Source organism: Anastrepha obliqua, unplaced genomic scaffold (assembly GCF_027943255.1).
Source record: "Anastrepha obliqua isolate idAnaObli1 unplaced genomic scaffold, idAnaObli1_1.0 ptg000005lb, whole genome shotgun sequence".
Lineage (NCBI taxonomy): Eukaryota > Metazoa > Arthropoda > Insecta > Diptera > Tephritidae > Anastrepha > Anastrepha obliqua.
In genome coordinates, this window is record NW_026562177.1 from 472,287 (window position 1) to 497,570 (window position 25,284).

General features: G+C 39.7%; 1 protein-coding gene across 1 annotated transcript in view; it reads left to right on the forward strand.

Moving 5' to 3' along the window:
• LOC129251131 (hemicentin-1-like) overlaps positions 1–20,976 on the forward strand; it is a 40,237-nt gene extending 19,261 nt beyond the window's left edge. The window contains exon 5 of the mRNA XM_054890504.1: positions 20,843–20,976. Coding sequence (XP_054746479.1) covers positions 20,843–20,976 — 134 coding nt within the window. The remainder of the gene's footprint in view (positions 1–20,842) is intronic.
• The last annotated feature ends 4,308 nt before the right edge of the window (positions 20,977–25,284 follow it).

Below are 25,284 nucleotides of genomic sequence, written 5' to 3' on the forward strand. Positions count from 1 at the left end.
TCTGAATTTAAATGCAGTTCTTTTGTCCCATAATTTATTTTCGCCAGATATCTTTAGTGGGTCTTAATTTACGGTATAAAATGCATTCATTTGCATTAAAATTGTACGGGGACTTAAAGCTGACATTTTCATTCAAAAAAAGTTCTTTAAAAATTTGTTATCGCCCACCCTTTAAACCCATCAAACCATGACGTCACCGATTAAGTCCAAAAAGTCACCTGGCTTTATCACGGGTGAAGTCCTAAAACAGCTCCCACCAACTACTCTAACTAAATTAACCTAAAATTGTGAATGCTACATGCAAATTGAAGCACATTCGTATATACTGAAAAACTGCCGAGGAGATCTTTTTCAACAAGCCAGCACACGATGTATCGTCATATCAGTCTATATCAGTTCTACTCATCCCATCAAAACTAATAGGAAAAATCATTGCTAAATGGCTTATCAAAGTTATTGAGCGGAGGAATCTGATACCAACGCGTAATCGCCCAAAAAACATTCAACAATCTATCAAGCCCACAGGCTGACTCAAGTTATAGAAAATGCCTTCGAAAAGAAAAAAGTGTAATCCGCTGTATTTCTAAATGTATCCAAGGCTTTCGATAAGGTATGTCATGGTGGACTACTCAACAAAATAAAAGAGCTAAAGGTTTTTTAATAAGAGGTGTTACTTTGATATTGAAAGAAAAACGCTATTTTTTAATATAAATGATAGGATGTTTATTTTATTATAAAGATATTTCCCCTTTTCTTTTTTTTTTGTCAGGACAACTAGCCAGTGCAGCATTCAGACATCAACTAAGTCAATTGTACTACACTTGGACTCCTTTTTAATTTTCTTTAAAGCTACCCAAACTCCGAAGAAATTTGAGTAGATCTTGTGGTGCCAAGGAGCTGAAATTGTCGCTTCTTAACACATCAGTGCCAAAGACCTCAAGCCGGATTCTAGCGAAGGCGGGACAGATGCACAGAAAGTGCGCTGGGCAAAGTACACTGTCTGAGATGCCCAACCTTTCCATGTGCTTCGCCGACTCTTGGGTCATGAGCGCAGCTCGCCTGTCGCTGCAGACACATATAGATCTGCCTCTCCATCGATTTTCCAGAATAAAGTTCATCGCTTCTTCAACAGCATACACCTCCGCTTGAAACACAGATGTATGCATTCCAAGAGCAAAGTGCAGTTTTGGCCCGCTGGACTCCATGCAGGCCCAGAGCCACAGCTGTGCTTGGTCCTGGAGCCATCCATGAAAATGCGAAAACAGTGTTTGCCGGGCTCATTATCTCAGTTTGACCCCAAAAGCCTCTGGCAGCACTACACTGTATTTTCTTCACCCTCTCAGCCCTCACCGACGTACACAAATCGTTTGAACGATCGAAACGCAAAAAGCCGTACCACCTCATGCAGTAATCAGCTCTTTGGCAAGCCTCATGCAGAGCATCATCATATTAATTGTAGTATACAATACAAAAACAAAGAAAATTGTTCGCTAGTTTATTTATGATATTACGACATATCATTAGACGAAATCGAAAAAGCGCTACGCTCCTCAAAGCATAACAAAGCACCTGGCCCTAACGAAATTCGTGGTGGGATTCAGCACACTAGACAGGGCTACATAATTTACTGGGAGCTTCAACTACACTGACGAGATACAGGACAAAACACAACTGCAACTAGTGGACCGGACAATATATAGAAAGACGTCAAATGACATCCACCGGGAGACTTTTACCATCTTTTTAACTTCCCGACTCCCGAATGTCATTAGTGCAGGTCAACCACCACCTATTGCAGACAAAGAGCTTCAGCTGGCTTGCGGGACCCGCGTAAATGTGGTTCACTTTCTAGTTGGTTATTTTAGTAGGCATTACTCTTACTTATTGAGAATAGATCCCGAAATTCTCAATATAATTCCGGCATGTGAAGGCACACCGCATGATACTAACCACCTATTCACATGTGCTTTCAAATTCACTCACCCTCTCCCCCTGCACCCAATCTGTCCTAACATGTCGAGGCAGCACTCTTCCGGGGCCCGCCTTTAAATGAGTTAGACGATGACGATCGGTAACTACACCGCACTGGTAGGGCCCAGTAAACTGCTACAACAACAACAACGAAGCTCCTGCAGAAATTTTAAAATTAATTGACGGAGAAAAATTTACAAATACTTTGCGTATTTTTAATCACTTAGGCGAAGACACGAAGTACTCCTATGCCACACGACAGATGGCCACGGTATTATTTACGGAAGTCTATGCTAACTTGAACGTGGTATACAGGATAATTGAGAGAAAATGGCGATGTAGCAGTATTGGAATTTGTAGTGACAGTCATGCTGCATTGAAAGCCCTTGCTAACCAACGCTGCGCTTCGAAGTTAGTCGGTGAATGTAAGGCAAAACTGAACAGTGTTGCAAAACACAACAAAGTTAGTCTTACTTGGGTGCCTAGGCATTGTGGTATTACAGGAAACGAGTTAACTGATAAATTGGCTAATGAAGACTCTAGACCCTGAACCCTTTTTAGATGTTAATCGCGCATCGATTCAACTATGAATTGACGACTTCTTAAGGTCCACACATAGAGGACGTTGATTTGAGTTGAACTAGTGCAGAGTAGGCAAGTGCTTTGAACCACAAGAAAATAGCAACGTTTCTCCTAAAACTCAGCAGAAAGGACCGGAGAGTACTAGTGGGTGTAATCACAGGGCCCAACGCCTGCAAATAGCTGCCATGGGCGTCGTCGACAGATCGATATGCCTATCCTGTCTTGAGGATGACGACACTGCAGATCATTTTCTCTGTAGCTGCCCGACGATTTCCAGAATAAGACTTAGGATACTGAGTTGCGATATACTGAGTATGTATAAAGTTCATACTCTTCCTCTTCCGGATCTCTTAAGATTCATCAATGAATCCAAGAGATTTGTGGAAGAGTGACTTCAAACTAATTTTTCGTCTTACCACCCACTTTTTATCTTTTTTATCTCTATTCTTTCTACTGAAATCTATCCGGGTGTAGTAGAATGGTCTCCTGACTGAATGCTTGGACTTGTCCAGCCTCCCACAAAACCTAATCTCATCTGATCTAATTTAAGCTAATCACATTTATGATGTCGGGCAATTTTCACAAGGTTGGTTAAAATCTGTGTTCATTAGAAACACGAGATTTAACGAAAAAAAAACACAAAAGTTGCGATGAACACATACTTATAAGTCTGGTGAATCTCTCATTCTTTTTAAAAACAATACACTACAGAACTTTTATAAAATGTGAAGAAGCCAAGGGCCAAACGGAATTTGGTTTTAGAAACGGTTTGGGAACCCTTGCAGCGCTCTTATGTGTTCATGTTCTAGTCCAAAACGGCAAGGATATGCAAATAGATGCCTTGGTGTGTTTTCTAGACTTTGAAAGAGCTTTCGGTAAAGTGCAGCATGATAAGCTCTTTGACCTCCTAGCACCACTCGACTTTCTTTTTTGAAACCAATTAACTGAAATTAACGCGTCCAATAAAAAATTGCAGGAAATCTCCAGGTGTATATTATCACCTCCCCTTTTCAACATCTGTGGCGAAAAAATCTTTAAAGGAGCTGTTTGGGACTCATACGAAGGCATCAAAATTAAGGGAGTAAATAAAAAGAAAGCTTGAAAGGTTTGCAAATGCTACTGTATTAATTAACGTTGGTGAAAATTAACATCAATAAAATAAAATTCATACTAGTCAGTAGCAGTCACGCAGGCGTTGGCGCCAATCAAACACTGATGGGCCACAATATATAGACAGAAAAAGTTACAAATATCAAATACCTCGGATTCTGGCGTACAGACAATTGGGACACATCAGCCAAAATAAAAACCAGAATAAAGTTGAATAGGTCCACATTTTGTAAGCTCACAAAGGTCTTAAACTGTCATGCCTTCGATATGAAGGCTACGTGTTAAGGGGTTAGGGGTAGTCAGAATTTTCAAAAAATTTATTTTTTTTTTTGCATTTTCTTAAAGTATAATGTTTTAAAAATATTGTGTAAAAATTTGAAGTGAATCCGACAAATACTTTTCAAGTTATTCAACAATTAACAAAGGGCGCTCGGCCGCTCCGGAGCCGATAGCAAAACTTTAAATGCGTTTTTCTCAAAACTATGTTTTTCAAACTGGTGAACACTGTAACTTAAAAACCGCTACGTAGATTTCAATAAAATTTATACAGCTTTTGAAAAACATAAAAAACTTGTGCCTGATAGAAGGATTTTTTTTTTTTCAAAAATTTCGATTTTTTTTTAACAATTAACTGTTGGTTTTTTGCTCTAAAATCTGGAAAAAATTTTCTGAGGCCGCCATTTTGTTCATTTTGAAAAAAAAAAGCTTCCATCAGGCACAAGATTATCTATTAATAAAACTAATTTTTCTTGTCCGATTGGTTTTAGATGAATCTGCAAGGACTTGTGATGTTCACCGCAAGGGACTTCTGGAGAAACGGGCTTCACACAAACAGCGATAACTTTTGCAATTATTAATTTTTTTTTTTGAAATTTTGGTGAAGTCAAGTTAAAACATGATGTTTTTATGCTATGTTTTTATTTTTGTTAAATAAATTAATTAAGTAGCAAAAAAAAATTCGTGAAAATCATCATTTTTTCGGGCCTCTGACTACCCCTAACCCCTTAACTGAATTACTGGACGCTTTAGTTATAGGTATCTTTTGATCAGTGAGAAATAAATCTGCTGTGCGGTCGAATGCACAATGCCGTTTGATGGTTAAGCTGGTATAACCACTATTAAGTGTTAGAATTTTGCTATACTATTGACACGGATTCTCGTAATTAACCTTTTGCCTGTCAGCCGAGTTCAATGAATCCGATTGAAATTTTATTGCATACCCATATTAAAATCTGATGCTTTTAAACTCTGCAAATCTTTCACTTTGTCTTCAGAAATATTCTAACGATTTTTATATTTTTGTTTATAATAATTTGTATTACCAAGCAAATTGTATAGAGGGAATTACTATCCAAACGGTAGATATAGTATTTTTTAGGGTAAGCAAAGGATTAATAATTCTTGGAAAAATACCTAACACACATGGGCTGAAAAGTTCCAGGCCTAACGTATATATGGCACTAGTTTTATTGCATTCAGCTGAGACAGCTGTTAAAATTTTATGTTATTCCACTAATTAGTTCTTGAGTTATTAAGCGCAGAATGACGCTACTTTTGTGGTTTTCAAAACAATGGATAAAAAAGAAATTCGTGTTTTAATATTACGTTCAAGCAAAGCAATGACTTGGGAAGTGTTATGGGGGCTCCTCCCCATCTTCTTCTTCTTCTTAATTGGCGCGATAACCGCTTACGCCATTTTGGCCGAGTTTAACAAAGCGAGCCAATCGTTTCTTTCTCGTGCTAACCGGCGCCAATTGGACACACCAAGTGATCTTTCCAACGCAGAGGAGGCCTTCCTCTTCCTCTACTACCACCGCATCGAATACTTTCAAAGCCGGAGCGTTTGTATCCATTCGGACGATATGACCCAGCCAACGTAGCTGCTGGATCTTTATTCGCCAAGCGTCGCTTCATCGGATATTGTCATCGTCCGCGCTTCTGCGCCATAGGTTAGGACGGGCACGTTGAGAGTCTTGTAGAGTGCTAGTTTTGTTCGTCGAGAGAGGACTTTACTGCTCAGTTTCCTACTTAGTTCAAAGTAGCACATGTTGGGATGAGAGATTCTACGTTAGATTTCAAGACTGACGTTGTTATCGGTGTTAATGCTGGTTCCTAAATAAACGAAGTCCTTTACAACCTCGAAATCATAGCTGTCAACAGTGACGTGGTTGCCAATACGCGAGTGCGCCGACTATTTGTTTGAAGGCAGGAGGTACTTCATTTTGTCCTCGTTCACCACCAAACCCATTCGCTTTGCCTCTTTATCCAGTTTGGAGAAGGCAGAACTAACAGCGCGGTTGCTAAGGCCGATAATGTCAATATCGTCGGCATACGCCAACAATTGTACGCTCTTTTAAAATATTGTGCCTGAACGATTCAGTTCTGCAGCTCGTACGATGCTCTCCAACATCAGGTTAAAGAAGTCACATAACAGCGAGTCACCCTGTCTGAAACCTCATTTGGTATCAAACGGCTCGGAGAGGTCCTTCCCAATTCTGACGGCGCTGCTGGTGTTGAGCAACGTCATCTTACATAGCCGTATTAGTTTTGCGGGGATACCAAATTCAGACATCGCGGCATTCAGGTAACTCCTTTCCGTACTGTCGAATGCAGCTTTGAAGTCGACGAAAAGATGGTATGTGTCGATTCTCCTTTCATAGGTCTTTTCCAAGATTTGGCGTATTGTGAATATTTGGTCGATGGTAGACTTTCCAGGTCTGAAGCCACACTGATAAGGTCCAATCAGTTGGTTGACGGTGGGCTTCAGCCTTTCACACAATACGCTCGCTAGAACCTTATAGGCGATATTTAGAAGACTAATCCCGCGGTAATTGGCACAAATTGGAGGATCGCCCTTCTTATGGATTGGGCAGAGCACACTTAAATTCCAATCGGCAGGCATGCTTTCATCCGACCATATTCTGCATAGGAGCTGATGCATGCACCTTACCAGCTCATCGCCGCCATGTTTGAATAGCTCAGCCGGCGGTCCGTCGGCGCCCGCGGCTTTATTGTTCTTTAGCCGCGTTATCGCTATTCTCACCTTTTCATGGTCAGGTAGCGGAGCGTCAATTCCGTCGTCAACGATTGGGGTATCGAGATCTTCCCATTCTCTGTGACATGCACAGCTATCACTATTAAGTAGGTTCGAGAAGTGTTCCCTCCATAATTTAAGAATGCTCTGGATGTCGGTCACCAGATCGCCGTCCTTGTTCTTACAGGAAAACGCCCCGGTCTTAAAAACTTCTGTAAGCCGCCGAACTTTCTGGTAGAATTTTCGGGCGTTGTTCCTATTAGCCAGCATCTCAAGCTCTTCGCACTCACGTTTTTCGGCCTCTCGTTTCTTCTCTCGGATAATACGTCTCTCTACCTTTTTTATCCCTCTGTAACGATCCCATATGATTCGCGTCGCCCCCGATCGCAGCGTGGCTCTATAGGCGGCATCCTCTCGTTCCTCTCCATCAGAAACAGCAATAAAACAATGCTTTGCTGACTTCAAACGTGATAGTAGAGACATCGATGATGAACAACCCAGTGGACATCCAAATGAGGCGTAAACACCAGAAAACTTCAAAACAAATCCACAAAATCGTTTTGAATGGAAAGGGTCTGTTGAAATTGGGCTCAGATTTGGCTCTCAGCGACTACTGGCTGGTTGCAGACCTGACAAAAGTGCTCGCCGGTAAGAAATTTCGCTCGAATGAAGAGCTTATCCTAGAAACTGAGGCCTATTTGGAGGCAAAAGATAAATCGTTCTACAAAAGTGGTTTTGAAATGTTAGAGTAGCGCTGGAATGATTGCGTTGTTCATAATGGAAATTACGTTGCTGAGTAAAGCTAATGTTGAACAAAACCAAAAAACGTGTTATCTATGTTAGACCGGTACTTTTCAGTCGGTGTGTTATTCTCCTTATTAATTTATTTTATGACAGCTGATGGTTAGAACTCTAGCTTTTTAGTTTTCGTGGCAGGAATTCAACGCTGTCAAAGGTTGATGATTTATCTGCAGTGCTTCAGCGGCACTGATTTATATTCCGTTGAGTTAAAATTGCGTAAAATTTTGTAACTTTAGAGTAATTACAGATTTAAAAAAGTTCAAAATCAATTAAGAAACTCCAACTTCTTGAAACTTGTCAACATCGGGTAGCGAAAACTGTTGAAATTATTAAAAGCTGCCAAGTGAGCTAAAGACTGACTTTAGTAGGCACTGCAGCTAAGTAAAATTTGCATGTGTACTCACTCTCACTTTTCTACAGCAATGAAATGCAACTGCTTCAAATATCCACACACACACACGCACGCACAAGATTAACAAAACGAAATACGCTTTGACAGAGAGCGATGATAAACTAAAAAAGTTGCTTCTTCAGCTGCACTTGGCAAAGCACCTCAGCAGCATTGCCATGGAGTTTTGAAGCTCCTGCCTTTGCTTTACAGAGCAATTATCATTTCTTAGGCAACAGTATCGTCAACTCACGACCAGCTTGCCATGAAATGCTGCTGCAACTAACTAAAAACTAAAACAACAGTACTGCTGTCCAGCATTGTGCCAAATCCGTGCCTGTGTATCCCCATTTTTGCTACACACTTTTCTCTTCTTGCCTACTCACACTCCGCTGCGTAGTCTATGATTTCAATCTGACAAAATAAGCTGCAGTTTTTAGTCGTAAGTGAGATTTAAAGCAATGCAATGAACGCACATATCCATACGCTTTTACAGCGAACACATAAATCGGTGGAGAAGCGTATATTCATACATACATAGATTACTCGTTTGCTGGAAGAATGCCATAACTCAATGAAGCGAAAATTTGAGAAAACTGGCTTTGAAGTTTCAGTTTTCATTTAGTGTTTTATGCACCTCTAAGTAAAAGTAAGGGCACATTTTTCGATAATTTTAATGAGAATGGAGGAGTGGACGGTTGTTTGTGCGTGCTTATTCAACTTTTCTTCTTTTTCTGGTTTATGATTTTCTTCCACCAAACGAGCGATGTGTGTTAGTGAGCGGAGCGAAAGCACTCGAATGCTTTGTAAGTGCAAGTAATTCAGCTTAATGCCTTCGAATATTTGTTGTTGCGCCGAAACTGCATTTCATGCCTACAAAGCTGTGTGTAGCTGGTAGAGCAACCTTGAACGCATTTGTGGTAACGGCGTGATTGTCTGCTTCTTACTCTTCTTCTTCTTTGCTATGCTTTAATGCGGTAAGTGTTTGACGGAGATGCGCTTTTCACTCTACGCAATGTTGTCTTAGGGATAAGTTTAATTTAAGTTTGGATAAATTTTAAGTCAGGGAAATTTTTTCACTTCTTTTTCTTGTCCCGCAAGTACTTCGTTCATTCAGGTTGTGTTTTAAGGTCTCAAGGCAGGCGCATGTATTGAAAATTTGGCTTGAAATATTTTCTACACGTATATGCCTACATATTTATGTACATCAGGGTGGAGAGATTTTTTTTTTGCAACTGCGTTTGACAGACTTGGAGAAAGCGGCTTGCACAGAAATAAGGGTACACATAATATTTGCCCAGACCAAAATTACATTTTGAAAGAAAAGGGAAATATCCACTTTTGAATTTTCTGCATATATTCAAAACGCCTTCATCTCCTACAAAAGTAATTTATCTATGAGCACAAACTTCATACAGCCTAGATCGAGGATTAGAAAAATTATAAAACCTGAAAAGAAGTCCAATGGTGTCAAACCACATGATCTTGGCGGCCAATTGACATCGTCGCGACGTGAGATTATTCGGCCATCAAATATTTCGCGCGACAGAGTCATTGTTTCGTTAACTGTGTGACAAGTGGCACCGTCATGTTGAAACCACATATCGTCCACATCCATATCTTCCAATTCGGGCCATAAAAAGTTCGTTGTCATCTCATGATCGCGAACACTATTCACAGTAACTGCCTGACCGGCCTCATTTTGGAAAAAATACGGTCCAATGATGCCGCCGGCCCATAAACCGCACCAAACAGTCACTCTTTGTGGGTGAATTGGTTTTTCGGCAATTACTCTTGGATTATCATTCGCCTAAATGCGGCAATTCTACTTATTGACGAATCCTCTGAGGTGAAAATGTGCCTCGTCACTGAAGATGATTTCCTTCGAAAATTAGTCATTCACTGTTGCCATTTCCTGCCACCACCACCATTCTGACCATTGACGACGCTTGAAATGGTCAAAAGGCTTTAGTTCTTGAGTCAATTGAACCTTGTAAGCGTGTAAATGCAAGTCTTTATGAATATTTAATGTTCATCAACTAAGAGGTTGAGAGGTGCAATTGTTGGGCACGACGACGAGTTGAGGTGGACGGCTCTTCAACCGCACTATTGCAAACAGCAGCAATATTTTTCTCAGTACGAGCATGCATTGGTGTTTTCACATCTCCTACAGACCCGGGTTGCTCAAACTTTTGCACAATTTTTTCGATTGTATGCACATTTGGACGATTAAATTGATCGAAAAAATCACGAAGTACGCGATATGCATTTTAATTTGAACGCCTGTTTTCATAATAGGCCTGAATAACTTTAACGCGTTGCTCGATAGTGTATCTTTCCATGGTTCAAATTGAGTTAGTCTGAAATTGAAAAATGTCAAATAAAAGACAGAAAAAAACTTGACGTTTAGGTGTGGTTCATATTCAACATATTTCGCTTTAAAAATATATGCGATCGCCACGTTAGACGCCTTACTAGCAGAATACCTAAGTATTTGGCAGTATCTGTGTGAAGTACTAAGACGTTGTTTAGAAATACAGCAGGACATGAGCGGTAGCGGAGCGTGAAAGTAATCTGCATAGATTCAGTTTCGTTAGCTTTTATACACCAGGCCTTCAACCAGCAACTAACGCTGTTGAGATGTTCTTGTAAGTAGTAAGAATCAATTGAGGCATGGCTGCTTTTGGACTTATCAATTGGTTTTTCGCTAAGCGTAGATTGGCTGTGAACAAATTGTACAAAACGGGTCCTAGGACACTTCCTTGTGGTACACCTGCTTTCCTTTCGTAGAGATTGGTAGCTTCATCGTTTACTTTGACAAGAAAGTATCTATATACAATTTAGGTACGATTCCAGAAGCATATAGTAAGCGGTAAGCTCATTTTAAGCTCATATAGCAGGCCTTCGTGCCATACCTTATCAAAGGCTTGCGTAATACCTAAAAATACTGCAGTACAGTATTTCTTTTTTTCCAGTGCTTCTCTAACGAATTTGTACACGCAATTGACTTGAGTGATGTTTGCGGAATCCAAATCGGTGTGTTGGTATGAGCTTTCTTTGCTCAATTATCGGATTAAGAATTTTTAGAAGCAACCTTTCAAAAAGCTTAGAAACAATAGGCAGCAGGCCAATATAATATAAGGTTGTCAAAAAAGTCTTGCGGTATTTCCGCAAGCTTGTCTTTGCAAGCACGTAGTTCTAGTTGTATTCGTCGCATCGGTTCACGCTAGAGCTTTTTGGAGTTCGTGAGTTATAGCGTTCGTGAGTTATAGCGTCACAAACATGGAGCAAAATAAAGAGAAAATACGGCATATTTTACAGTACTACTACGATAAAGGCAAAAATGCTTCTCATCCTGCCAATAAAATTTGTCCAGTTTATGGACCCGATACAGTTTCCATTTCCACCGCACAACGATGGTTTCAACGTTTTCGTTCTGGTGCAGAGGTGATCGAAGATGCGCCACGGCCCGGAAGGCAGGTCGTCAAAAATTGCGATAAAATCGTTGAATTGATCGAAAGAGACCGGCATAGGAGCAGCCGTAGCATCGGCCAAGAGCTGGGCATGAGTCATCAAACCGTTATAAACCATTTGAAGAAGCTTGGATTCAAAAAGAAGCTCGATATGTGGGTGCCACACGACTTGACGCAAGAAAACGTTTTTGCCTATGGATGCATGCGAATCGTTTCTGAATCGCAACAAAATCCACCCGTTTTTGAAGCGGATGGTGACTGGCGATGAAAAGTGGGTCACTTACGACAACGTGAAGTGCAAACGGTCGTGGTCGAAAAGCGGTGAAGCTGCCCAGACGGTGGCCAAGCCTGGATTGACGGCCAGGAAGGTTCTTCTGTGTGTTTGGTGGGATTGGCAGGGAATCATCCACTAGGAGCTGCTCCCCTATGGCCAAACGCTCAATTCGGACCTGTACTGCCAACAACTGGACCGCTTGAATGCAGTACTCATGCAGGAGAGGCCATCTTTGATCAACAGAGGCCGAATTGTCTTCCATCAGGACAACGCCAGGCCACACACATCTTTGGTGACGCGCCAGAAGCTCCGGAAGCTCGGATGGGAGGTTCTTTTGCATCCACCGTATAGTCCGGATCTCGCACCAAGTGATTACCACCTATTTCTGTCCATGCCGAACGAGCTTGGTAGTCGGAAGTTGTCCACAAGAGAGTCCTGTGAAAATTGGCTCTCCGAGTTTTTTGACAATAGGGAAGCGAGCTTCTATAAGAGGGGCATTATGAAGTTGGCATCTCGTTGGGAACTCGTCATCGAACAAAACGGCGCACATTTGACTTAAATCGCATTGTTATAACCAATTTTATGAACAATTGAAAATTCAATAAAAATACCGCAAGACATTTTTCAGCAACTTTCCAGTACTCGTTTCTGATCATCGCATTAAATATGTAAGTGATATATTTAAAGCCACATGTGTGTAACTCTTTTAAAATCTTACTCGTTATGAGGTCGTATCCCGACGCCTTTGTTGGTTTTGAGTTCTTTGCTTATCGTATGTTTTACTTCTTTCCAAGTAAATCGTGGAATTGGGCGATCCATTTGAAATGGCACTGAGAACAAATGTTTCAATTTTATGATCTCTTCCGCATTTTGACTCTCAAATGGTGCAAAAACCTTTGAAAGGCGTTTCGCAAACTTCAGAACTTTTTCCTCGTCAGTTTTTGCCCAGATTCCGTTGGACGTTTGTACCGGTGCAATGTCAGATGTTGGCTGTAACATTGTTTCCGTTGCCGTCCACAGTGAATAGTGCGTAGCTTGTGTAAGTACTGTTGAACTTCTGCATTCTTTGCGTCTTTTAGTGCAGTTTTGCGGTATGACTTATAATACGTCTAGTAAATTAAAAGTTACTCGAAAAAATAACGTCAAGATCTTTGATTGCATCCTTAACTATGGCATGCGACTGTAAAAGTTTTCCAGGAAAATCTCTTGTAGATTCTATGTAGTAATGCAGCATTCTCCGCTTTTCATTTTCTGAACAATAAAAAAAAAATGACATAAAATATAAAAAGAAAAAATACAAAAGACTAAATTTTCAAAAAACGGTTTTAAATATTTACGCTACTGTTCACAGCGCGACAATTGGCGATAGAAGCGCGATATTAGGCGATGTTTTGACTATTTTTTTATTTTTCGTATAATTATATTTTTTATTTTTATTTATAAAAATATAGTCATATTATAATGATAGCCAAAAGCTTGAAGCTTAAAGCTTCAAACAAAAAAATTAGAAAAAAAACTGAAAAATTGTCAGAAATCATCCCGTTATTTGAGCCAATTTAACCGAGCACTTCATTATATGAAAATTCATCGTAATCATCATGCATAGTCCTACAGCTCGGTGTGAGCCTTAGCTTCCTCCACGATTTTCCTCCAATTTTTCTCTGACTTCAACAATTTTCCTCTGCACCCTCGTACCGTCCATTCTTGTTATATGACCCAGCCATCTTAACTGGTGCGCTTTGATGAAACGTGTAACATTTTCACCATTTATAAGGTGGTCTAGCTCGTCGTTCCACCTTTTACGCCAATCGCCGTGATCTCTGATTGATCCACAAATTTTTCTGAGTATTTAAGTTTGAGGTTTGCTTAATCTGCTTCCATAGCATGACACTGGCCCAGCGATGGTTTTGTACAAAACCTATTTGCATTGTCCGTTTAGTAGTTTCGATGTGAAGAGTTTCGCTAGCGACGCTTTACTCATCGATGCAGAGGCTTGTTGAATTGTCTCTCTTCAGTTTGAAGCCTAAGTAGGTAAAAGCTTCCACGATTTCAAGTGAAAAATCGCCAATTTTCAGTTTATCTGACGTTGGCTTACTTTGTCTGGACAGCGTCATATAATATATTTCATCTTATCTCCGTTTATTTTAAGGCCAATTCTACTGGCTGAAATTTCAATGCCTGCGAGAGTTTTGGATAGGGCGTGGATGTCTGTGCTGGCAATGGCTAAGTCAGATTGTCTGTGCTGACAAGTGCTAAGATTGTTGATGAGGACGTTTACCCTTGTCTTCCTCTAGTTTTAACTTTGAAAGACTCGGATTTATTATCTTGTATAATCACTTTTGATACAGCTTCTTTCAAAGTCATCATTACTATTCAGCTTAGATGGTCAAAGGTTTTAAATTTATGAAATGCTATTGATACTATCGAATCAATGTTATGCTCAAAATATTTTTCCATGGACTTTTTGAGCAAAAAAGTTGACCCTTACAATTTACGTCATTACATAGGTTTTTTCACAAGAGAAACATTTCAGGAAAATAAAAAAATCCATACACCATCACCCCAACCTAATATACATTATTACCTCAGTTTAAGATTTTAATAAACATTCAAGTGGTGTAGCTAACAAAAGTTTGGCTCAAATTCAGGATTTATGTGCAAATTATGCAAAAAAGCAACAAAAAAAAATAATTCACTTAAAGTTGCAACTTTAAGTAATGAACATTAAGAATCGATGGCAGCTGCTCTGAAGTATATATTATACAATTTTAATTTGAGAATTTTTGCAACACGCGTCTGGAAAAAAAAGCTATACAAAGCATATCAAAAGCTAGGAATTAATTCAAAAAGGAAAGTGAAACTTTATTTTCACAAACCGGCAGCTGTCTACAGAAGATATGCAAGTTACTCGTAAGTTGTATTATATGTACAGTGGCGAGCATAAGTGCGTGCTTTATGCTTGTTTTTAGTACCTTTAGAATTTTGTGCTATTTTTTTATACCTAGGTACATATATTAGGTCAGTCGATAAGTTCGTGCGTTTTTTAAAGGTGGTTTTAAAATTAATAAAAAGAATGTTTAAAGTATTTATTAATCAATAATATATTTTCTTTCATTATTTACAATGTCTTCCCAACGTTTAGGCAAATTCTTAATTGCCTGCTCAAAAAAGTTGTTGTCCTTGGAGCCAAAATACGCTTCGATATCCCTTTCTATAGCTTCTTTGGAGGAGTAGTTCTTGTTACTCATATGGGATTGAAGTCCACGGAAAGGGTGATAATGACAAGGTGCAATATCCGGAGAGTATGGTGGATGCCGCATTAGCTCCCATCCGAGCTGGTTCAGCTTGCCTAATGTTTGCCATGCGGTATGAGGTCTTGCGTTGTCGTGGAGAAACAAAACTTTGCGTATATTCACTTAAGACGGTCGATTTTTGTTAAGTGCCCCATTCAGGTTTGATAGCTGATGGGAATAATAATCAGCAGTTATCGTCTGGTTTGATTCCAGAAGTTCATATTAAACAATACCGGCAATATCCTATCAAATAGACGGGAGAATCTTCTTGGGGTGAAGGCCATCTCTAGGGGTCGGTTCTGGTTTTTCATCTCGTTTTTTGTTGGCAACCCTTAACCCAACCGAAAGTGAATCCATCAGTGAATTTTTTATGTGAAAAATTACCTGAGTATAAAGTGGCAAAAAAATATAAATTTGTGCAAACCCGATTAAAGAAAATTTTCTTAATCGGTGGTGTATAAAATAACATACAAATAGTGTGCAATAAAAGTAAATTCTCCTCATTAAAAATTTGGCGCTCAAAGCTTGAGCAAAGTGAAAAATAAAACAATAACAAGAACATCAAACAAAGGCGTCAAAACAATAAACCAAAAATCGAACCCAGCCAGCTACAATAAGCTCGGCCTAAGAATATGCAAGCTTTTTGTGCCTCTGCATAAATCAAATTTCGTCAGTGTTGCCTACTGACATTTCCTAAAACACCAAAAAAAAAAAACCAAAAAAAAAACAAAATGAGCGTGAATAACGCTCAAACTCTAAGGCGAGAGCCTCAAACAAAAACAAAATTCAATAATGCATATTTCACATATTCACACGCACCAAGCCACACCCAAGGTAACAGTTGCCTTAACGCGCCTGATAGAGATATCAATATCAATACTCCCTGGAGTGCCCAGTGCGCATCACCATCAACTCCAATTCTCCCGTACATATCAAAAACATCAACCGGTACATCCTCCTCCACTTTATTAACAATACCAAGCCAACAGATCGCTCTCTCCACTCTTCCTCCCACAATGACATCAACAACCAACACAACAACAACAGCAAACACAGCAGCTACAACATCAGTATGTTCCCTGGCACATCTGATTTCCTCTTCGGCAGTAACTTCAAAAACGTCCACAACATCGCAAGTACAAAATATTTACACCATTAGCCCCAAAGAACCAAATAAGCAAGAAAACCTAAAACGACACCGTGACGGACAGTCCCCAAACAACTCAAACGAACAGATGAACACTAATAAAAAACATAAAAACAAAACTCAAAACACTGCACAAAAGACACTCAAAGAGTACTGGCTGGACAAGCCTAATTCAAGCAACCGTTTTGAGTTGCTAGCACAAGAAACTGAAACGAATGAACTACATACTCACAGTGGGACAGAACCGAAAACAAAACCACAAATCCAAACAGAACAACGCAAACTTAAACCACCACCCATCTATGTGCAAAACGTTGAAAATGTACATGCATTAACAACAGCCCTTAAATCACTAACTGATACCAAATACGAACTTAAAGCACTCTCAACAAATGAAACTAAAATCCAACCACAAGAAAGCATTCACTACACAAACATTCTGAAACTATTAAAAGATAAAGAAACAAAATTCTACACATTTAGACCTAAAGACCAACGAGGCTTCAAAGTAATACTTCGTAACGTTCATCATGCAACTGATAAAAATGAAATCATAATGGAACTAGCAGAACTTGGTCATGAAGTGCTAAACATACACAACATTCAACACAGTAACACAAAACAACCTCTCCCGCTTTTCGCTATAGAACTAAAGCAGCAAGACAATAACAAGGAAATCTACAAAATAGTAACCCTTCTACACTGCAGAGTCACGTTTGAGCCACCTCACCAAAAGCGGACAATCCCCCAATGCACAAACTGCCAAAAATATAGCCACACGAAGGATTATTGCACAAAAGACCCAGTATGTGTAAAATGTGCTGGTAAACATAACACCCTTAACTGCAAAATCCATCACTCCTCCAACAAAAATGAAATTAAATGTGCCCTATGCGGCGAAAATCACACCGCAAATTATAAAGGATGCATGGTCTACAAAGCCCTACAAATACAAAAATTCCCCTCCCTCCGTAAAAAAGAACTACCAGCAACGCCACCCACAGATCAGTATCAGAACTCTGGCACAAATAAACAAATAATCCCAGAAATATCGTACGCAGAAGCACTTACCAAAAATATGCCTTCATCAGCGAGCCATAAACAGCATTCTCCCAGAACTAACACTTACCCCACACAACAACAAGACGACTTACAAGGATTGGAACAAATGATGAAACAACTAGTTGCTCAAATGACCAACATGATGAATATCATAACCTGGCTTGTAACTAAACTTGATAAACAATAAATTAACAATCGCTATCTGGAATGCTAACGGACTATACCGCCACTTACTAGAATTGAAAATATTTTTAACGGACAATGCAATTGATATCATGCTCATTTCCGAAACCCATGCCACTGAGAAGACCTTTATAAACATACCAAACTTCGATATTTATTATACAAATCACCCTGACAACAAAGCTCATGGAGGCACAGCTATCATAATAAAAAGAGCAATAAAATGCGTAGAAATGGATGGCTATAAAGCAGAACATATACAGGCGACTACAGTCTGCATCAACACTTTGACTGGCGCAATAAATATATCAGCTGTTTATTGTCCACCCAAGTATAATAATACAACACACCAATACCTTGATTATCTTAAATCAGTTGGAAATCGATACCTAGCAGGGTAATGCTAGCACGTAACATGTGGATCTAGGATAACCACCACGAAAGGAAGACACCTATATGAGGCCATTAAGGCAAATAACAACAGTATATTAAGCACAGGAGAACCGACGTATTGGCCAACTGACAATAAAAAACTTCCTGACTTAATCGACTTCTATATTACGAAAAACCTAACTCACGAAAACATTGCAATAAAATCATGCCTTGACTTATCATCAGACCACTCACCATTAATAATAACGCTGCAGGATAGACCTGTTAGAAAAACCATCACCTCGCTATATAACCATAAGACGAACTGGAATATATTTCGTGATGTCATAAAAGAAAACATGGAAACTCGAGTCTCTTTGAAATCCTCCTCCGAACTGGACAATGCAATCGTATACTTAAACGATAACTTAATAAAAGCAGTAACACAATCGACACCAATATTAGACACCTTAATAACAAAGAAAATCCCTGCTTTTATTTTAGACAAAATCAAACAAAAACGCAAACTCAGGAAAGACTGGCAACGCTCCCAACACCCAGCCGATAAAGCTAAACTAAACAAATCATCAAACGAACTCAAAAAAATTCTCCAAGAACATAATGACAACCAACTGAACAAGTACCTTAGCAGCCTCGAAACAACTACAGCTACCAACTATTCCCTATGGAAAGCAACTAAAAAACTCACTAAAACAACCATACACAAGCCTCCAATAAAAACAAACTCCAACACATGGGCTAGAACAAGCAAAGAAAAGGCTGAAACATTAGCTGACCACTATAAAACAATATTTACAAATAGCATGGATAATAAAGACATTGATCTGCCGAACACAATTGAGAATGCAGACCACACAATACAAAACACGACAAAAGAAGAAATCAAATATTATATAAAGAAACTTAAGGACAAAAAGACACCGGGATATGACCAAATTAATGGGAAAATACTAAAGGAACTACCCGATACTATAATAAAATACATACGAGACCTCTTCAACGGAATAATTAGGTTACAATACTTCCCAAAAGCATGGAAAGTTGCACAAGTTATAGCGATCCCCAAGCCAAACAAGAACGCCACTGTTGCTAGCTCGTACAGACCAATTAGCTTGCTGCCCATCCTCTCTAAATTGTTTGAAAAAATACTGCTTGACAGAATTGCCCCGATTCTAAAACAAAAAGACGTTATCCCCTCACACCAGTTCGGTTTCCGAAAACAACATTCAACTGTGCAACAGATTCACAGAGTAGTAAACAAAATTACAGACGACTTCGATAAGAAGAAATATTGCATTGCCGTGTATTTGGACATCGCGAAAGCTTTTGACAGAGTATGGCACAAAGGACTTCTATATAAACTAAAAACCATTTTACCACTTAACATATTTAATATCCTTAAAAGCTACATGACTGATAGACACTTCTTCATAAAATATGACGATGAGTGCTCTGTTATCTTGACGGCGTCTGCTGGAGTACCTCAAGGAAGCGTACTGGGCCCCATACTATACTTAGTATACACAGCAGATATACCAACGCCAACTACTCGAGGATCAATGATAGCTACATTTGCAGACGACACAGTTTTAATGTCAGCTAACCACAATGAAGAAGCAGCAACAAAAACACTGCAAGATACGCTATCAGCAACAATAAAATGGTTTGAAAAATGGGGCATCGAGGTCAATAAAGACAAAACACAACATGTAATATACGCGAAGAGAAAATCTGCAAGATATCCAATCCAAATTAACGGGGAAGACATAAAAATACACTCAAGTGCAAAATACTTAGGCATAACGATTGACTCAAAACTCACATGGAAAAAACACATACTAAACAAGAGAAACGAGATGAAAAACAAATTCCGACAACTCTACTGGCTACTAGGAAAACAATCAACCCTAAACTTACTTAATAAACAAAAGATATACAAATGAATAATCAGACCGACATGAAATTTGGGGGACTGCCAGTAAATCAAACCTACAAATCATTCAGAGAAGTCAATCTAAGATGCTAAGGGCCATCACAAACGCAAATTGGTATATAAAAAATGACGATATTCACCGCGACCTCGGCATAGACACTGTCACTGAAGCAGTAAAAAGAAGCAGCAGTAAGCACATCTTGCGACTATTAGAGCACAAAAATCATGAGATGAGACTGATACCGGAAATGGAACTTAAAGGGAAGAGACATTTTAATTCCAAACCCTAACACCAATTACTTATTGCTAATATTAACAGATCGTAATTTATAATGGAAATAAAAAAAAAAAAAAAATCGTTATCTAACCATTGGCGTTTGCGAACAGGGTTTTTGGTAAAGCACCCATTTTTCATCACCAGTAACGATACGGTTCAAAAAACTTTCATTTTCAAGCCCTTGCAGCTGCTGAGAAACACATTCACTCTCTGATGAAAGTTGGCGACGGGAAGTCTATGCGGAACCCATTAAGCCATTTTCCCAGCTTTGAAACCTTTCCCAACTGAACCAGGTACCTGTGAACTGTTCCATGCGATGAATTTAACCTCTGAGCTGTCATATCGACTGTCAAATTTGGCTCAGCTTCCACGAGTTCGAGCAAGGCGTCGGAGTTAAAGACTTCAGGACGACCAGCGCGCGGGCATCCTCCACGTCGCAGTTTCCACTTTTGCGAAATCCTTACTCTCACGATATTCTCTCCATGAACAGTGTTTATTTCTGCAGCAGCAGTTGTTGCATTTTTACCACTTTTATAAAAAATACAAAACATGCCTCTTATCCGCGTTCGAAGATTCCATTTTATTTTTTAACAACACGTGCTTCTATCCGCGATTAAAATCACTTGTTGAATGCACAATATATTAAAGAAAATATAAATAGTTCCGTTATATTCCGCGAATAATTTTTTGTATGCAAAAATCGTACAAAAGTGAAATTGTGGGTAAAATACGCACCAACTTATGGACAAACCTGATATTAAATCAGAAACAAATAAATTGTCAAAATTAGTTACTAAGTCCCTGTGCTACAGTTTTCTAACGCAGTGCATATCTCTTATGCTTCAAGACCAATGTCTATAGATTTTTAAATTTATTATATTTAATATTTCAGTAGCCCATAATTTTTTATTTTATTTGCAGATTCCGATAGCGTCTACGTGCACGTAATTAAGAGTGAACACCCTGCAGCTATGCAACACGAGCGTGCTATGGCCCTACAACGACCGCATCTGTTCCTCTCTTTGCTCATAGTAATGAGTTTACAAGTCAGATGAAACGAAATTCGGTAGTAAGCTAGTGTAATTAAATATTAATTATTTATAGATGTATATATTCTGTTTAATACCAGATAAAGTACATAGAATTAGAAAAGCAACAACACTTTTGCATTTACAAATACTCAAAACTAATTGTATATAATAAAAGCCTGCCATGCGGTAACCTACCTGGCTGCCGCTCTACCCGATGGATATACAAATGTAGAAACACAACTAGATAAGTTTGTCCATTGTTTCTTAGGAGGTTCCTTCTCTCACATAGAAGCACGTTCGAGATAAATTTTCGACTTAAACTTGTCGCCATTGACCTTTGGCCAAATTTGTCTGGTTACTTTACAAATGGATAGCACCTGCCGGCAAAGGTAGTTCGACCTTGCAGCTAAATTACGGCGCAATTTTCGGTGACGTTAGCAGGAACCCATCTACAGGGTCCGGCACACGAAATGTAACCAATTAAAAAACCATAAATTTAGTTTGCAGGATTTGTTTTTTCCGAAAAAAGTGTGAAAATAATACAAAATTAGGAATCAATTTACTTTTGCTCGATATGATCACCAACGAATCACAAGCTGCTCGAATGTGACGTGCAGGTATTTTGGCCCACTCGCGAACAGTGGCTTTTTGCAGCGTCTCGAGACTGGGGAATCTTTTAGTTTGGTCTTTGCTCTCCAAAATGGCCCAAAGAGAATAATCCATCGAATTCGCGTCTGGTGAATTTGAGAGTCATTGTGTGGACGTTATGAAATCCGGAACGTTGTTTTTCAGCCATTCTTGGTTCACTCGAGCTTTGTGAGACGGTGCCTAGTCCTGTTGAAACGTCCATGGCCTGCCACCGAAATGTTTGTCTGGCCATGGGTTAAAAGCAACCTCCAAAATAATTTCCCTCGATAAAAAATATTGAAGAGCGCCCATCTGCGGTCACAGCGGCCCAAACCATTACCTGTGGCGGGGGCTGCCTCCTGCCAACTCCTTCGCTATTTCAAGTCTGACTTGTGCCTTTTGGTTCTTGTAAGACTTGACTTAGAAATCATTTTTCAGTATGCGGCGGATGCTACGGTCAGATATTTTCTGATCTTTCGCCATTTGATTGGCACTTCGTTGGAGATTTCGCTCAAATCGCTTCTTCACTTTTTGAACCATTTCACGTGACGATGCAGTATTTTGATGACCACCTCCATGACGTTTCGTGATGCCACCAGTATCGTTGTAACGAGTAATGGTGCGATAAACAAAAACTTTATTTACTTTTAGGTGTTCGAGCTCACGAACAATCGCTGGTTGTTTGAAATCCATTACTGATTTTGTTTTTTCGCTATTACTCTCTGATGCCCGTGCATGAGTGCGAGCGGTCCGAAGTTGGTTACACTTCAATTGCCGGACCCTGTATTTCAAATCATTTAACATTCAATAAATAGTAAATATTGCATCGCGGCGAAATCTTTAAGCCATCAGGAGACCTTCTCCATTTGCTGACAGTCCGGGTGCTACAATGTTCAAGTATTTAGACGGAGGCTCAGGTTTTATAACTGAACCACCAACCCTATCATTTAGCTTCGCGTTAAGCTGGGTAGTACACGCACAAGATATTAATATTAAACTATTTTTTGTTAGGTTTTCCATAGCTATCGATCAGCTTGACATGAGCGGTTTTGTTTGCTGTGGATTACTGAGAAAAAGCTGCTTCGGTCAGCTACGTTTATTTACAGAATGAGGAGGTAAAAGTGACAAATCCATTTAATTTTTTTATAGCGTGTTTTTATATTTCGTTATAAAGTATTCACAATTGTGTTTACAAATAAGAGATTATATCAGCACATAACTGGTTTTCCAAATCGGAAAAAACTTATTGCATTTCACAGCTTGTGGGCATAGGAAGCCATACAATTCTATTGAATGGCAACTGGAGATACAGGCAATGTAGTCAACTCACTTCTTTCGGAACTCAAACAAATTAATTATATCTCGAACACTCACTCAACATTCGCATTCATGGGAAAATTATACACAAAAATTGTTAGTCAAATTCTACAGGCCGAAATTTATCAAAATATTATTAGCACAAAAATTAGATTTAAGTTTTTTTTTTCAGCACAAAATCAAAATATGTAAATAAAAAACTTTTGATTGGCAGCAAATTATGAAATATGAACACCTACTGCATTGTTTTTTACAAAATATACTTTTATTGGGTATGAGAATAAGTTTCCGTCCTTTCTTAGCCAAAGTTACGAATTATTTAAGCAATTAAATAATACATAAAATTAAGTGAAGTATGTGCCATTCTCAAGGTGGTCGAAGAGTGAGCGACTATCACATTCGTGAGCACTTTGAAACCAAGCCGTCTTCAGCTCAACAAGCTTACCTGAAAGGTAGGTAGTAGGGACTGAAGAGAAATCTCTGTAGGAAAAACAATTCACTCTGGCGGCCTTTATAGACATAAAGGGCGTCTTTAATAATGTTACGGCTGAGTCAATTGTCACTGCTCTAAATACGCCAGGGGTAGTAAGACCTATCTACCTCTGGATCTCGTCCCTGCTGGGTGGTAGGGAAATAAATGCTGTGGCAGGGGGAGCTAGAATCACTAGGTTCGTACATAGAGGCACACCGCAGGGCGGCGTCCTCTCGCCTCTCCTTTGGCTAGTAGCTATGGATGAAGCTTTAACTCACTTTAATATGGGAGGGGTAAAGGTGGTACCATATGCCGATGACTTGGTTCTAATGTTCTCAGGACCCTTCCCATCAGTAATGGCTGAAATTTTGGGGGGTCCGCTGGCTATACTTAGTAATTGGGCTGCCAGTTGCCGTCTCAGAGTTAACTCTGACAAAACGGAGTTGATGCTATTCACCAGAAAATACAAGCCTCCACCTTTTGAGCTTCCAAGACTAAACAACCAGTGTCTTACTCTCTCATCTCGGTGTAATACTTGACCCCAAGCTCCACTGGAAGCTGAACATAGAAAATCGAGTTAAGCCAGTATAGCCTTCTAAGCCTGTAAATCTATGTTCGGCAAAAAATGGGGTCTCAAATCATGTTTCGTACGATACTTTCGATGTACAACTTAGTGGTTCTGCCAGTTTTGACATATGGGTGCCTAGTTTGGTGGGTAGCTCTTCAGAAGTGCTACAACACCACTAAACTAGAGAGAGTGCAGAGAACTGCATGTGTGGGCATCAATGGTGCTTGTAGAACATGTCCCACTGCTGCGCTCAATGTTATTCTGCACTTACTTCCCGTGGATCAGCAAAGTTAAGTCCATTGCTACTCAGAGCGCTGTTAGGTTGAAGGAGATAGGCCTCCTGAGGCAACTTCCTGTAGGACATAGTAACACATTGAAGAAGATCTACCCTTCCTTCTCTGTACTTCGCACTGACCTCTCCATTCGCAAACTGGGATTTGAGGGTTGTGTTAGGGCTATCTTTCCGAGCAGGCAAGATTGGAAAGAGGGGAGATTCTCGCACGGATATAGATACCTCTATTTTCACTGACAGATCCAAAATGGAATCTGGAGTGGGAGCGGGGGTTTTCTCTAAATCCGCCAATATTTTGGTCTCCTTTAAACTGCCGGAAACGTGCAGTGTTTTTCAAGCCGATGTCTTCGCAATCCTGCAATCATGCAAAATGCTTAGGGATCGCTGTTGGGAGGGAGACGTAAATATTTTTTCCGAGAGTTAAGCGGCGACCAAGTCCTTGTCGTCGCTATATTGCAGCTCTCTTCCCGTAAACTCATGTAAGGTGGAACGCAAACATCTCGAACGTGCGGAATATATTTCCGTTATCTAGGTTCCTGGGCACAGGAATATATAGGGAAACGAAATGGCCGATGAACTTGCCTAAAAAGGGACGACAGAACTGGTTTCAGTTGTCCCTTTCTCTGACATTGGTATTCCCTTGACCGTTGTTAAAGGGCAACTGTACAATTTCTTTCTCAAAAAAGCGCAAGACAGATGGAGGTCTATCTCATCGTGTGCTATTTCAAAAACCCCATCGCCTCAATAGGATATAAACAGAAAGTTCAAGGTGATGGAAATCTCCCGGCATTCAATTTCCAAACACTTTCCGGTGTTCACTGGTGATGGAAATTCCCCACCCTTCAATTTCCAAACTCATTGCGGTGTTCACTGGTCACTGGGTGATCGGTACTCATGCGGATAAACTTAGAATACAGTAGAACTCTATTGCAGAAGCTGTGGGGATCCTGGAGAGAAGCGAACTTTTGAACACTTTATCTGCAAATATCCGGCTCTGGTGGCTAGGCGCTTGAGATTCCTTAGCATGCCCTTTGGGGATGGCTTAAAGAAATTCTT